The sequence below is a fragment of the Danio aesculapii genome, chromosome 21 (genome assembly GCF_903798145.1).
Source record: "Danio aesculapii chromosome 21, fDanAes4.1, whole genome shotgun sequence".
In the NCBI taxonomy this organism is placed as follows: domain Eukaryota; kingdom Metazoa; phylum Chordata; class Actinopteri; order Cypriniformes; family Danionidae; genus Danio; species Danio aesculapii.
Genome location: NC_079455.1, coordinates 35,256,626 through 35,273,905, shown reverse-complemented (window position 1 = coordinate 35,273,905; position 17,280 = coordinate 35,256,626). Strand labels below are relative to the sequence as shown.

Below are 17,280 nucleotides of genomic sequence, written 5' to 3'. Positions count from 1 at the left end.
AGGTCCGGTACTTTAGGAAAATGAATCTTCAATTAAGTCTGACATTTTGCCGTTTTGTCCTGTAATTACATAAACATTAAATGATTTTAAAATGCTGAAATAGTAAGAAAAAAACATCTCTTATGCAAATATATATTTTTTTACTTTTTTAAACCTTTTTTTTATCATAATTTATCGTAGATAATTATTTCTGAATATATTAAAATTAGTGCTGGGCAAAAAAACTATTGTGATTCATCGCATCCTGAATAAGTTTGTTTTAACATATATATGTAAGTGTACTGTGTGTATTTATTATGCATATATAAATACATGCGGTCATACATTTGAGCAAAAATGTATTTATGTTTAAATATAAAGTACAAATGTATATAATACAACTTCTATATAAATATGTGTATAAACTGTAATTTTGTTTCTATGTACAGTTGAAATCAGATTTATTAAACCCCCTTTGAATTTTTTTCCTTTTTAAATATTTCCCAAATGATGTTGAATAAAGCAAGGAAATTTTCACAGTATGTCTGATAATATTTTTTCTTCTGGAGAAAGCCTTATTTGTTTTATTTTGGCTAGAATAAAAAAAGTTTTTAATTTTTTAATTTGTTTTCGATAGTCCACAGAACAAACTATCATTATAAAATAACTTGCCTAATTACCCTAACCTGCTTAGTTAACCTAATTAACCTAGTTAAGCCTTTAAATTTCACTTTAAGCTGTATAGAAGTGTCTTGGAAAATATCTAGTCAAATATTATTTACTGTCATCGTGGCAAAAATAAAATAAATCGGTTATTAGAAATGAGTTATTAAAACTATTATGTTTAGAAATGTGTTGAAAAAATCTCTCCGTTAAACAGCTAATAATTCAGGGGGGTTCATAATTCTGAATTCAACACTATGTGTGTGCATCACATATACATAAAAATGTATATAATACAATCACATATATATATTATGTCAAAACAAACTTTTATTTTGGATGTGCTTAATCGTGGTTAATCTTTGCTCTGCACTAATTCAAATGTAATATTAAATATTATATAATTGAGCAATTATATTTTTAATATAATTTAGGAATTAAATATTTTTAGTATCTTATGCTTACCAAGGCTGCATTTATTTGATTAAAATTGCAATCAAATTATAATGTGCAATGTATAATATTATTACAATTATATAATATTATTACAATTTTAACAGAAATCATGATACATGTTTTCCCTGTTGCATTAGAATCTTATAACAATGCACACTTTAGTAAAATAATGTATAATTGCCTTAATTTAAATTTACCGCTTGCTGCTAAATTATTGGCACACAGTCAACTGAGATTAAATATTCCAATACAAATATGTAAAGTTAAGAAGGGAATAATTCTCAATATACAGTTGAAGTGAAAATTATTAACTCTTGTGAATATATTTTTATCATTTTTTAAATATTTCCCAAATGATGTTTAACAGGGCAAAGGAATTTTTCACAGTATTTCCTATAATATTTTTTCTTCTGGAGAAAGTCTTATTTATTTTTTTTTTCGGCTAGAATAAAAGCAGTTTTTTATTTTTTAAAAACCATTTTAGTGTGCTTTCACACCTAGACTTTTGTTTCAGAACCTAGTGTGTTTCCCCAGTTAGCACGGTTCATTTGGCATATGTGAATCCAGCAATCGCGCTCCAATCTGCTCCAAAACAATTGGTCCGAGATCCCCTGAATGAGATGGTCTCGACTCGATTGAAACGAACTCTGCAGCAGATTGATTGTAGTGAGAAAGCAATATGATCCAAGCCCGGCTACATCACTGTGTATTTTGGATATAGTAATAGGCATATATATGCCTATATAAAGAGAGAATTATGAGAAGGGCGGGATGTTATTGTTACCGGTAAATGTAGGTTTCATGTCAAATACGAAAGTGAAAACATGCTATTAACGAGAGCTGTTCCTCCGTTAGGAAAACTGACCGAACTGCAGTCTTGGTTTATCTATTATTTCTCTCTATAATGTAAAGCCTATAATGCATAATTCTAGCCAAGGGAGAGTCTTATCTCTGATTTCTATCGGGTGACGATGTCTGTGGGTGTCACCATTCAAAATTAAAGCTTTTCGATTATGTCTTGTTGCTCATTGCCATAAATTAAAATAAGGACGCATGACAGCTGAGCGAGACTCTGCAAAATAAACCGTGAAACTCTGACCAATGTGAGGAGAGTTTACTCGCACATGACTTGTTTTAACTCTTTTGGTCGGTGTAGAAACTCTGCCATACATTGTAACAATTTTAATCCGAAACAGTTCCGAAACAGGTGTGAAAGCACCCTAAATTTCAATGTTATAAGCCCCCTTAAGCAATATTTTTTTCAAGAGTTTACAGAACACTATTGTTATACAATGACTTGCCTAATTCTCCTGACTTGCCTAATTAACCTAGTTAAGTCTTTAAGTGTCAATTTAAGCTGAATACTAGTGTCTTGAAGAATATCTAGTAAAATATGCATGGCAAAGATCAAATAAATCAGTTATTAGAAATGAGTTATTAAAACTATTATGTTAAGAAATGCATTGAACAAATCTTCTCTCTGTTACAAACAGAAATTGGGGGAAAAAATAAACAGGGGGCTAATAATTCAGGAGGGCTACTAATTCTGACTCAAACTGTAATTTAAGGAAAGTTTAAAACTCAAAGCATGTTTTTGTTTTGTTTAACTTGTTCATTTTCTGCATCCTCAGGAGCGTGCATTTGGTGAACTGGAGAAGAACAGTGATAAACAGCGGTTCAGTCAATCCCAGAAGCAGACGGAGGCGCCATCACACTTCCACCACCTGCTGTCAGCCCTTCACAGACACCTGCTGGCCCACTGCTACATCCACACGGGCGCTGAGGTACAACAACAACAACACTTGTCTTGTTAAAACCCACTCCATATGATGCCTCCCACAGGCTGTCAGTGCTGGGGTTACAGACTGAAGTTTCAACACAGAAAACTGTTTTGTGAACATGTTTAGGCTAAATAGCTAATTCTTGTTATAGAGCTCAGAGGCAGTCTGCGTAATAAGTGTTTAAACTAATTTGTATGTGTGTGTGTGTGTGTGTGTGTGTGTGTGTGTGTGTGTGTGTATTGTGTAGGATGACAGCAGTGTGGTGCTGCTTCATAAACACCTGTGTCTGCTGCTGCCGTACGCTGCTGAGACTTTCAGGAGATCCACCATTCTGCTGGAGGAGAGCACACTGGACAAACACGTCATCAGCAAACTACACAGTGAGAACACCCACACACACACACACACACACACACACACACACACACACACACACACACACACACATACACACATTAAATGGCATCTATCATTGAAACATTAGTTCATTCATCGCTCAATCCATATTTTAATCTGTTCATGCATCAGTTCATCCATTCATCCATCTATTAATCTGTGTAGTTGTTTGTATGTGCATCCATCTTTTCCATTTATTTACCTTTCTAGCAATCCATCCATAAGTCTATTCATCCAGCTCTCCATCTATCTCTTCAACCATCAATCCATCTATCCATCAATCCATCCATCTATCTGTCCATGTACTCTTTAGTTCATCTATCCATCCATCCATTTATCCATCTACCCTTTTATATATCCATCCATCCATGTACTCTTATTAATCTATCCATCATCTATCTACCCATTCATTAATCTCTACATCCATCTATCATCTATCCATCCACCCATCCGTTCCGCCATACATCCATGTACCCTTTTTATCCATCCATTCGTCAATCCATGTACCCTTTCGTTCATATCTCCATCCATTCATCCATCCATGTACCCTTTCGTTCATCCATCCATGCATGTACCCTTTCGGTCATCCATCTATCCATGTACCCTTTCGTTCATGTCTCCATCCATCTATCCATCCATTCATCCATGTACCATTTCATCCATCCATCCATCCATGTACCCTTTCGGTCATCCGTCCATACATGTACCCTTTTTTTCATCATTTATCCATCCATGTACCCTTTTGCTAATCTCCATCCATCCATCCGTCCATTCTTCCATCCATCCATCCATCCATGTACCCTTTTGTTCATATCTCCATCCTTCTATCCATCCATCCATCCATGTACCCTTTTGGTCATCCGTCCATCCATGTACCCTTTTGTTCATCTCCATCTATCCATCCGTCCATTCTTCTCTCCATCCATCTATCCATGTACCCTTTCGGTCATCCATCTATCCGTATACCCTTTTGTTCCTATCTCCATCCATCTATTCATCCATTCATCCATGTACGATTTCATCAATCCATCGATCCATGTACCCTTTCGGTCATCCATCAATCCATGTACCATTATGTTCATATTTCCATCCATCTATTCATCCATTCATCCATGTACAATTTTATCCATCCATCCATCCATGTACCCTTTCGGTCATCCGTCTATCCATGTACCTTTTTGTTCATCTCCATCCATCTGTCCGTCCGTCCAACCGTCCATCCATCCATCCATTCACCAATCCATGTACCATTTCATCCATCCATCCGTCCATTCGTCCGTCCATCCACCCATCCATGTACCATTTCATCCATCTATCCATGTACCCTTTCGATCATATCTCCATCCATTCATCCATCCATATACCCTTTTGTTCATCATTTATCCATCCATTTACCCTTTCGTTCATCTCCATTCATCCATCCGTCCATCCATCTGTCCATCCATGCATTATCCAGATACCCTTTCATTCATCCATCTATCCTTGTACCCTTTCGTTCATTTCTCCATCCGACCGTCCGCACATCTATCCATCCATCCATCCATCCATCCATTAATGCAACCAACTAAACTGACTGTCTGTCTGCTTGTCTATCCATCCATCCATGCATCCATTCATCCCTCACTCCCGCCAGCTCTCCATCTATCTTTTTTCAAACAAACCATCCCAACATTAATCAATCTGTTCCACAATACATGTATATAACTATACAGCCTTGGTTCATGATTGGTTATTTAGCCAAATACCTGTCAAACCATTTACTGATGCTTGGATGTCATGATGCTAAATCCATTCATATATCTTTACATCTTTTTATAAAGCAATCCTTTCATCTAAAAAGACCAGTGTATTGACTTCTTTGTTTGTTTTTCTCTGTAGCGGTGCTGTTTGGTTCAGTGGCTGGCAGTCTGCTGTGTCAGGTGATGTACTCTCTTCTTCTGCTGCCATTGGCTGTGGTCAAACCTCTCCTTCCTCATCTGCTCACTCTGCTTGAACATCTCAATGAGCTCAACTGTTATCTGCCCAACACTGCACACCTAGAGGACATGGAGCTGGAAGGAAACTTACAGGGTAAGCATTGAACTTGGTAATTCCTTGGAAACATTACCTTAAAGGGATAGTTCACACAAAAATGAAAATTCCCTCATTATTTACTCACACTTAAGTGGTTCTAAACTTTGATGAAACTAAAAACAAGAAATTCTGAAGAATGTTGGCAAAAAGCAGCTATTGACATCCATAGTAGGGACAAAAAATGGAAATCAATGGCTTCTTTATCCTACATTCTTCAATATACCTTCCTTTATGTTTTACTTTTAGAACAAGTGGAGGTTAAGTAAATGATGACAACATTTTCTATCCCTTTAATGACAAACTGAATAAAATCATTGAAATAGAACAGTCAATAACTATGTTTTCACACTTCTTTTTTCCATTGTAGAACCATCTGAAATTTCTGAGCCAATCGTGATGGCAGAATCGGATGATTGGGCGTGGCTTTTAGATTTAGAGAGGTCTGTGGCTCTTGCTATTGGCCGGTGTCTGGGAGGGATGCTACAAGGCCCACCTCCATCCATCCAGGAGAAAACGACAGAGTTCTGGCTGTGTAACCCACTTCTGAGAAATGGGCTGGAGGTTGACTTTGAACAGCTGGGTAATGACATGCCACCAGAGGCAGCAGCTTTTGTTTACATCGTAATGTGAATGAATATAGATCAATCAATTTTTATGTTGTCTTGACTTGCAGACTGGGCAATGGGTTGGCTGACTGAGGCGGTGTTTATGGGTTGTGGGGATGTAAGACTAACCGAACTGCGCCTGTCAGAAGAAAACACAACACTGGTGGAACTAGCTCTCGGCTCTCCACGAGAACCTGCCAGCGCCCTCTGGAGAAAGATGAAGGAGTATGCAGCCACTAGAGGTGAGAAGATCTGTTAAAGCAGTGGTTATCAACCACGTTCCTTGGGGGCCTCCAGCACTACATGTTTTGCATGTCTCCTTTATCTGTTACACCCTTTTCAGATCTTGCAGTGTCTGTTAATAAGCTGATGATCTGGATCAGATGTGTTTGGTTAAAGATGCATGAAAATATGCAGTGCTGGTGGTCCTCCAGGAATACGGTTGAGAAACACTGTGTTAAAGGGATGGTTCACCTTAAAATTGTAATTCTGTCATCAATTACTCAGCCTTCACTTGTTCCAAACCAGTTGGCGTTTCTTTCTTCTGTTGAACAGATACTGATGAATGTTCTGAAAAAACAGCTATTGACTTGCATAGTCTTCTTGTTTCTTCTAATGATTTCAGTGGCTGCTTTTTTCCGATGTTCATCAGTATATCTTGTTTTGCGTTCAGCAGAAGAAAGGAATTCATAAGAGTTTCAGAACCTAGAGTAAACTGTGAGACATGTTTTATTTTTGTTATTTTTTTAAGGAAAGTTTTCTTTAAAAAGGGGTGTCAGTTAACCATTTTAAAGGATTTATTGTGTTTATATAAAAAAATCACATAATTTCGTACATATTTCACCTACAGTATATTGACCTTATTCTGCAATACAGAAGTGCGCTCGTTTTTGCAATTTGTTTTAGAATTCAGTTGCCTGTGGGAAAATTACTAGGAATAATAAACCGCAGAAAACGGTCAAACCATTCACTCTACAAACAAGTGTGTTTATGACTATAAGTAAAAATAACGATAATATAAGATAAAAATATTAGTTTGCTAAATCAAGCAGCATAATGAGCTGTTTTTAACATCTAAAAATCAACAGTCGTAAATGTCGCTGCTCCTGCTTGCACATGAAGTATAAGGTCAATACAATGTTGTTTTTGCTCTCATAAATGCAATCAGTTGGTTTCATGTTTAAACTAGTTTTTTGTTTTAATATTTGCAAACAATAATACTAAATGATGATTTATTTATTTATTCATATGTATATTTACATTCATATGTATATTTACACAATTAATATGTAATACAATGAAAACAACATGACAAATACCAGAAATTTGAAGAATGTAATTTTTGTACATGTACATGACTGGAAGCGAATGACACCAAACTCTGTTGACTAACTCAACAAAGGAATAAATGAGTGAATAAATACATTAATGATTAGATTAGTGATTTAATCAATAAACAAACAAATATATATATCTATTTTTGTACAATTTTATTCATCCATCCATCCATCATTTTCATTCATCCTTGTACCCACTCATTCATCTCTCCATCCAACCATCTTTGTACCTTTTCATTCATCCCTCCATCCATTTTGTATCCTTTCATTTATCTCTCCATCCATTTCTTTTTCTAAAAATTCATCCCAACATTTGTCCATCTATTCCACAATACATTTATGTAACTATACAGCCTTGGTTCATAATTGGTTATGTGGCCAAATATCTCAATAACCCAACAAAGAAATACATGAATTAATAAATGAGGGAATAAATACATTACATACATATATGAGTGAATTAATGTATTAACAAACTAATAAATAAAGAGCCTAAAGTTAGTAAAAAAACTGGTATGTTTTGCCAGCATTATAAAACACTTGGTGATCGTTAAAAAATGTTTTGACTCCAGAATACTGCAGTCAACCAATCAGTATCCATCTGTCTATCCATCCATCCATCCATCCATCCATCCATCCATCCATCTGCCCTTTCATCCATCTATCCATTCATCCATCCATCCATCATTTCTTCCATCCATCCATCCATCCATCCACTTTTATCCATCCATCCGCCCTTCCATCCATCCATCCATCCATCCGGCCTTTCATTCATTCATCCAACCATCATCCATCCGCTCTTTCTTTCATTCATTCCATCCATCCATCCTTTTATCCATCCATCCATCCATCCATCCATCCGCCTTTTCATCCATCCATCCATCCATATATCTGCCTTTTCATTCATCTATCCATCCATCCATCCATCCATCCATCCATCCATCCATCCATCCATCTTCCCTTTCATCCATCCATCCATCTATCCAGCCTTTCATTCATTTATCTATCCATCATCCAGCCGCTCTTCATCCATCCATCCATCCATCCATCCATCCGCCCTTTCATTCATTCTTCCATCCATCCATCCGCCCTTTCATCCACCCATCCATCCATCCATCCATCTATCCATCCACCCTTTCATCCATCCATCCGCCCTTTCATTCATTCTTCCATCTATCCATCCGCCCTTTCATCCACCCATCCATCCGTCCATCCATCCGCCTTTTCATCCATCCATCCATCCATCCATATATCTGTCTTTTCATTCATCTATCCATCCATCCATCCATCTTCCCTTTCATCCATCCATCCATCCATCCAGCCTTTCATTCATTTATCTATCCATCATCCAGCCGCTCTTACATTCATCCATCCATCCATCCATCCATCCGTCCTTTCATTAATTCTTCCATCCATCCGCCCTTTCATCCACCTATCCATCCATCCATCTATCCATCCGCCCTTTCATCCATCCATCTGCCCTTTCATTCATTCTTCCATCTATCCATCTGCCCTTTCATCCACCCATCCATCCATCCGCCCTTTCATTCATTCGTCCATCCATCCATCCATCCATCTGACCTTTTATCCATCCATCCATTGGGCCTTTTATCCATCCATCCATCTATCCGGCCTTTCATCCATCCATCCATCCATCTGCCCTTTCATCCACTCATCCATCTGCCCTTTCATTCATTTGTCCATCCATCCATTGGGCCTTTTATCCATCCATCCATCCGGCTTTTCATCCATCCGTCCATCCATACATCCATCTGGCCTTTCATTCATCTGTCCATCCATCCGCCCTTCCATCCATCCATCCATCTGCCCTTTCTCCATCCGTTCATTGCATTTATATAACTATATAGCCTTGGTTCATAATTGGTTATGTGGCCAAATATCTGTCAAACCATTTATTGACGCATCTGTCAAGTCATCTATTCATAAATTTAGCATCCATCAGTCCATCCCTCAATCTGTTTATGTGCGTTTATATTTATTTGCATCCGCCAGTAAATCTTTACATCCAGTCAGTATATATAATGAACCAATCAGTATCAGGTTTTCCACATAGTCGCATAATAATTTCTGTTGTCATGTAAAATCTAAATACTGACCCTCACAGTGTGTGTGTGTTTGTGTTTCTCAGACTGGGACAGTAGTGGATCAGTGGGCGACTCTCTGTTAGAAATGGCCTGTCGCTGTAGTTTGGCTGCTTTACTCAAACACACTGGCCTTCATGAAGCCTACTGGCAGGACAAGTGAGTAAATCCACACTTTCTCTCTCCTCACCTACATCTCTTTTTACACCATTATCTCCCTACGCCTCGCTTCTGCCATAGTGTATTGAACTCTCTAATCACTTGACCCATATTAAATGAATATATGCTCTATTTTTAACGAATGGCCCTATATGTGGATAATAAAGAGTCATATCCTGTTGTTTTTGGCTGTAGGGTGTGAAATCTCACATGATAAACGCCTCGGCCAGAATGACTCATTAGTTAGAGTGAGAGTTTAGTGAAATTGACTGTCATGTTTGTGGATGAACCTTGAGGGATGAACTGATAGTTTAAAAGTCTGTTCTAAAGGTGTTTGTGTGTGTGTTTGGCTGCAGATATGAGCCCTGCGAGGTGCTGATTGAAATATATCAGGTGGTGTATAAAATCCGCAGCACGCTAGTGGCCTATAAAGAGAGCATAGGAAACACAACCAGTGTCCAAACAACGGCTTCCACCAAACAGGTAAAAAATAACAACAACAAAACAACAACATCAAAACAGTCACCGTTGAATTACATATGAAGAGTTCAGATGCAAAACCCTCTAAATCCATCAGACCTCTTTTCTTGTTAATGAGCATTTTCTATCAGGCTCCTCTGATTAGGTTCAGAAGTTTAATTTTATAGGTAATGATAAGGTTATTAGCTAGTAAATAAAATACAGTTTAGACAATTCTTTGGTTTTTAGCAAGGTAAATTTTCTTTTGCGTCAAAACCAGCTAAATCCACTTGTGCTTTTTCTGCAAAAACCTCTAAATCCACCTATTGGGACAAGACAGTGTAATTAGTTGAAAAATCACTAAAGATGCAATTAGAAATTATTTTAACAAACAGAAAACACATTATACAAACCACCTAAAATACATAAATCTGTCAAGTAATTGGCGGTTCATTCCGCTGTGATAAACCAGGGAAAAAGCAGAAGGAAAATAAATGAATGAAATCTGTCAAGTAAATGCATTAATCAGTAACATTAAAACTGACATTAATTAAATCTGTTGTCATTTCTGATATTTGGGATTTAGATTTAATGCAAGTAGAGCAATGTAAACATTGTAAACTAAGCTTGGTAGATTCAAATAATGTAGTGTAAAAACATTGTGAAACATCACTATCTGTGCATTTTCCATTATTAAAAAAAAGCTTATGAGACGTATAGGTATTATGAAGTAATATAAATAATGTATAGTTTTATGTATTATATTTATCTTTTAAAAATAGCTTACATTAGCAAATAAAACACAAGACTTACTGGGCTAAAAGGGGATGCCTCAGACAATTTTAGAAGCTGTCATTCATTCATTCTCACCATACTTAAGGTCTTGGTCTCTTGTTTATCCTCATAGCATCCACATGGGATGAAAGAACGGCATCGTAACTCTGTCTTTCGTGAAACGCAGTTGCCGTTTAATGTATAGTAAATCTGACTTATTCAAAGTAGTATCGATGCGCAAAAAAGTAATGAATGCATGTTACACTTCCGACTGTACATTGTGGTTTTTTTTTCTTTATAATGCAGAGTTTTGAGGTAAGGGATGTTTTGGTTTGCCATTCACTGACAGTCGGACAGGCTCATCCAGTTCATCAAACTGTTTTAAAATCGATTAAACTCTTTTAAAATCTAAATCGGAAGCGGAATAAAACAGTTCCCTCATGAAAGCCGGCATATCAGCGCGCTGCTACATTGAAAACATATGATTCGATTCGCGCCTTCTGATTGGTTCTCGGGACATATCGGCTTTTGCTGTCAGTGGCGTTTAGTGGCTTTTGCCAACAAACTGTATTTCTGAATGTGCTTACCCTGGGATTTGGATGATTTGAAGCAAATTTATTTGTTGATGGTGTACTACATGCCTAAACGAACATAAGCACTCACTTAATGTCATTAGCTCATTTATGGCGGAAGTGGCGTTTAGCGGCTTTTGCATCTGAACTCTTCATATACAGTGTTTTCTGATATTACTAGTAAAATGAATAATAATGTCAGAATTTATATTTGACCAGTGTATATTTGTGTTTTGTTATACTGCTGAAGTCAAAAGTATTAGCCCTCTTGAGAATTTTTTTCTTTTCTTTCTCAAACATTTTTCAAATGTTTAACAGAGCAAAGTTTTTTCCACTGTATTTCCTATAATTCTTCTGGAGAAAGTCTTATTTGTTTGATTTCGTCTAGAATAAAGTAGTTTTAACCATTTTAAGGTCAATATAATTAGCCCTCTTATGCAATATATATTTTTTCGATAGTCTACAGAACAAACTATCATTATACAATGACTTACCTAATTACTCTAACCTGCCTAGTTAACCTAATTAACCTTCTTAAGCCTTTAAATGTCACTTTAAGCTGTATAGAAGTGTCTTGAAAAATATCTAGTCAAATATTATTTACTGTCATCATGGCAAAGATAAAAGCTAAAACTATTATGTTTAGAAATGTGTTGAAAAAACTCTTGTTTCCATTAAACAGAAATTGGGGGAAAAATATACAGGGGGCTAATAAATCTGACTATTTACTACCATCCAAGATCTTGTAATCAGTGAAATTTATTCATAATATTATTTTAAGTTATTTAGAAGTGATAGTAAAGACATTTACGTTAAATATTAAACAATTCAAATAAAGTCCTTAATAAATTTGTTCATCAAAGAAACTTAAAAAAAAGCATCACAGTTTCCTTTAAACTCTATCATAAATAATATTTTTTTTAATAAACATGGTTTTGGGTAACATTTTTACGTTTGTTTTATTCCATAAAAGTCTGATATTTCTTCCCAAATTTTAAATATAAGTATTGTCATTTAGAGATGTTTCTCCCACACCAGAAATCAAGATATTTTTAAAAATAACAAATGTTTTCATTTTCTATGATTTATTTATTTTTAAGTTAAAACATTGTTATAATGTTGTCTAATGTTTGCAAATGAATGACTTAATGACTTTTTTGTTATTTTGATCTAAAATAAAATGAATGAATGAAATAAATGAAATAAAATTAAATTAATGAAATAAAATGCCTCTAAGTAAAATAAAAAAATGTTCTAAATGAAATTTTTTATTTAAATTCCGAAGACAAAATTATGTTTTACACAGTGGTCTCTAAATTGTATTTCCATAAAATATACATGACAACTTAATGTAATAGTGGCACGGTGGCTCAGTGGTTAGTACTATCACTGGCTGGCCTAGATGGTATTTCTGTGTGGAGTTTGCATGTTCTCCCTGTGTTGGCATGGGTTTCCTCTGAGTGCTCCGGTTTCCCCCACAGTCAAAAGACATGCACTTATAGAGGAATTGAATAAACTAAATTGGCCGTAGTGTATAAGTTTGTGTATGTATGTTTCCTAGTACTGGGTTGCAGCTGGAAGGGCATCCTTTGTGTAAAACATATCCTGGATAAGTTGGCGGTTCATTCCGCTGTGGCGATATCTGAAATAGAGACTAAGCTGAAGGAAAATGAATGAACTTAATGTAATTTAAATGAAAACTTTCCCTATCTGAAACAACTGTTATGTTATTACCTTATGTTTATAACATAAGCCAACATAATCAGCATTCTTCTGTGTTGTGTCTGGTCCAGGCTTCGTTAGGCTCTCAGAGTCCCAGTGAGGAGAGGCAGGAGGCAGGAAGTTCAGGAGAGCAGACGGGAAGAGATGCTGAATCCAGCAGTCAGACGCCCCATGCAGCCGAACACAACCAGGACGATCCCTTAGAGGAGGAGACACCCAGCATCAGCAGTATGTACCTGCCGGGTAAACACTCTGCTTTCTGTGTTTTTGCCCACAGAGCAACTGTGTGCTGCTGATGCACAGACAACACAGACAACTTCTACAGCACTTTTAAAGACACATTTCAGAGCAGCTTTACAGAATGTTATGTTAACGTTTATAACTTCTAAATATCTTTCATGCATTCTGAGCTCTTTTAGCAGCTGAGAAGTGGGTGGTAATATATAGATTTCATATCAACAGCAATAAAGCTGTTATATTTCACAGGAAAGCTAATAATAATATACTAATAATATATATATATATATATGTATGTATTATTATATTATATTATATTATATTATATTATATTATATTATATTATATTATATTATATTGTATTGTATTGTATTGTATTGTATTGTATTGTATTGTATTATATTATTATATATTATATTATATTATATTATATTATATTATATTATTTTATATTATATTATATTTTATATATATATATATATATATATATATATATATATATATATATATATATATATATATATATATATATATATATATATATATATATATATATATATATAAATACTCATTTCTAATAACTGATTTATTTGAACTTTGCCATGATGACAGTAAATAATATTTGACAAGATATTTTTCAAGACACTTCTATACACCTTAAAGTGACATTTAAAGGCTTAACTAGGTTAATTAGGTTAACTAGGCAGGTTAGGGTAATTAGGCAAGTTTTTGTATATGTGTGTATATGTGTGTGTGTGTGTGTATATATATATATATATGTATGTATGTATGTATGTATGTATGTATGTATGTATATACAGTTAAAGTCAGAATTGTTAGCTCCATTTTGAAATATTTTTTTCTTTTTTAAATATTTCCCAAATGATTTTTAACAGAGCAAGGAAATTTTCACAGTATGTCTGATAATATTTTTTCTTCTGGAGAAAGTATTATTTGTTTTACTTCGGGTAGATGTCTACAGAACAAACCATCATTTTACAATAACTTGCCTAATTACCCTAACCCCCCCTAGTTAACATTAGTAACCTAGTTAAACCTTTAAATGTACCATAAAGCTGTATAGAAGTGTCTTGAAAAATATCTAGTCAAATATTATTTTCTGTCATCATAGCAAAGATAAAATTATTAGAAATGAGTTATTAAAACTTTTATGTTTAGAAATGTGTTGAAAAAAAATCTGCTCTCCGTTAAACAGAAATTGGGGAATAAAATAAACAGGGGGGCTAATAATTCTGACTTTAACTGTATATGTATATGTGTGTATATATATATATATATATTGGAGTTGGAGTCAGAATTCCTTCTTTTTTGTCCTCGGCTGCTCACATGCCTGCGTGGGATTGTGTTGAAATATTTTAAATTTAATATGTTATACATGTACATTTATATGAATATAGACGCATATTGACTTATATATAAATATGAGTCAATATTTTTTAATTTAATATTTTATACATGTGTCTGTGTGTATCTGTCTGTCTGTCTGTCTGTCTGTCTGTCTGTCTGTCTGTCTGTCTGTCTGTCTGTCTATCTATCTATCTATCTATCTAATATAGTAATATAATAATATAAACAGTACATGGACCAATATTATATAAATACAAACTTTTATTTTGTATGCGATTAGTCACGATTAATCGTTAAACAGCATTAGTTTATAATAGCATAATAGAGGCACTTGTGACCGTTCCAGACTGTTCCACAACTAATAATACACTACAAATTTGAATGAATTGGTGCATGTATGAAACTTGTTGCTCTCATTTTTTCCATGATGGTTGTAAATTAATGTGGAATTATTTGCTCTAAATCTCTTCCTCTAGTGTTGTGTTGTGTAATTGTAAATTGTTTCATGATGTCTTCCTACTCCACAGAAGTGCTGCAGTGTTTTCTGGCCACTCGTGAAGCCATGCAGCTCCAGCAGAATGAGACTGTGTACGAATCGTCTGGCACCAGCACATTACCCAGCAGCACCGAGAGCCCAGGAACGCCAGACAGAGAGCCTTCTCAGCGGCCCTGGGACCACCACAGCACCTCCGATCAGGGCCTGCCCTTCCCTGCCGCCTGCCACCTGCTGGTGTCCCGCTGCCTCTTCCTGCTGCTGGGTGTCCGAGCTGCTTGGCAGGAGGAGAGCGTGTCTTCACAGACTCCCACTGAGAGCAGCTTGGCCAGGTTTTGTTTGTGTACTCTTATAAAGTATTTGCATGAAATGAAACTCAGTGGGCTTTCACGCTAGCACTTTTGGTGCCCACCCTGGCTCATTTGATGTCAGTTTGGTTTGTTTGGATAAAGTGTACATTTTCTGAACTTGAGTGTGCACTGTAACCGAGTCCATCTGAAAAGCGTTGGTGATGCAAACATATACCATGGTTCAGAACTCTAATCCTGCGTGTAAACACAGGCCAGTGAGGGCAGGTGATTCAGTCACACTTAGGGTGCTTTCACACCTGTGATTTGGTTCATTTGGTCCGGACCAAGGGCAACAAATGATACCTTGTAACATTTTTCTGCCATTTTGGGTCCTTTTCACACCACACTGATTGCTTTGGTCCGAACCAGTTGAAAACAACCATTCATACTGTATTTTTATATGTTTAACAGAAAGAGACATTCTCCTTACCCTTTTGATCTTTTGCATAAACTAATGATAAATTGGCAAAAAACTAAATTAGTCCAAAATATAATAAAACTCAGGTAATGAAGTTTGCACCCTAAGTGATGAGTCTTTCTCACTCCACAGATCTCCACCCTACTATGAAGCTTTAGGTGCAAAGATGGAGTTGCAGTCCTCCTCTGAGAGAAGATTTAGTGAGAGAGAGGTATTTGTATTTTTATTATTGATGAATTGATCTGTTTGGGTGACGTTGTTGAATTTTTCTCATCCGAGTCTGTTTTGTCTTTCTTTTGTAGATACCAGATCAGTCTAAAAGCTCCTCAGGGTCTTTCAAGAATAAAATGGGTGAGTGATGCATTATGTGTCTGATCTCACGTCTGATCTTGCATATACAGTTGAAGTCAGAATTATTAGCCCCATGAATTATTCGCCCCCTGTTTATTTTATCCCCCAATTTCTGTTTAATGGAGAGATTTATTTCAGCACATTTCTAAACATAATAGTTTTAATAACTCATTTCTAATTTTATCTTTGCCATGATGACAGTAAATAATATTTGACTAGATATTTTTCAAGACACTTCTATACAGCTTAAAGTGACATTTAAAGGCTTACCTAGGTTAATTAGGTAAACTAGGCAGGTTAGGGTAATTAGGCAAGTTATTGTATAACAATGGTTTGTTCTGTAGACCATCGAGAAAAAAATATAACTTAAAGGGGCTAATAATTTTGACCTTAAAATGGGTTTTAAAAAATTAAAAACTGCTTTTATTCTAGCTGAAATAAAACAAATAAGACTTTCTCTAGAAGAAAAAATATTACCAGACATACTGTGAAAATTTCTTTGCTCTGGTTAACATAATTTGGGAAATATTTCAAAAAGAAAAAAAATCAAAGGGGGGCTAATAATTCTGACATCAACCGTATAAATATTATGTATTGCATGTCTGATCTCTAATATGTCTAATTTCATAATCTTTTTTCTAATTTCTCATGTCATCTCGATATAATAGATCTCTCACATATCTGATCTCACTTATGATTAGACACATTTTATAACATTTTCATATTCCATTAGTTTCTTCATATTTTCTATATTTATGACCTTGTTTTTTTTTTTTTTTTTTTTAATCTGATTACACTTATTATTTTGTATGCTTCATTTATTATACCTGATCTCTCACATACCCAATCTCCTATGTCTGATTGCACATATTTTACATCTTATATGTCTGGTCTAAAAATATATGGATTTGTTTTTGCTTTACCCGTCTGATGTCACAGCTCAGACCATTGATGCACTTATTTTTCCATGTCTGATATTAACTGT

General features: G+C 35.4%; 1 protein-coding gene across 1 annotated transcript in view; it reads left to right on the top strand.

Annotated features, from left to right (window-relative positions):
- The window catches only part of LOC130214395 (probable E3 ubiquitin-protein ligase HERC1), a 153,684-nt gene that overhangs the window by 39,194 nt on the left and 97,210 nt on the right, over positions 1–17,280 (top strand). The window contains 11 exon segments of the mRNA XM_056446064.1: positions 2,730–2,882; positions 3,127–3,259; positions 5,154–5,345; positions 5,716–5,928; positions 6,022–6,195; positions 9,440–9,551; positions 9,908–10,034; positions 13,150–13,321; positions 15,211–15,508; positions 16,077–16,155; positions 16,247–16,295. Of these exon segments, the coding sequence (XP_056302039.1) occupies positions 2,730–2,882; positions 3,127–3,259; positions 5,154–5,345; positions 5,716–5,928; positions 6,022–6,195; positions 9,440–9,551; positions 9,908–10,034; positions 13,150–13,321; positions 15,211–15,508; positions 16,077–16,155; positions 16,247–16,295 (1,702 nt within the window).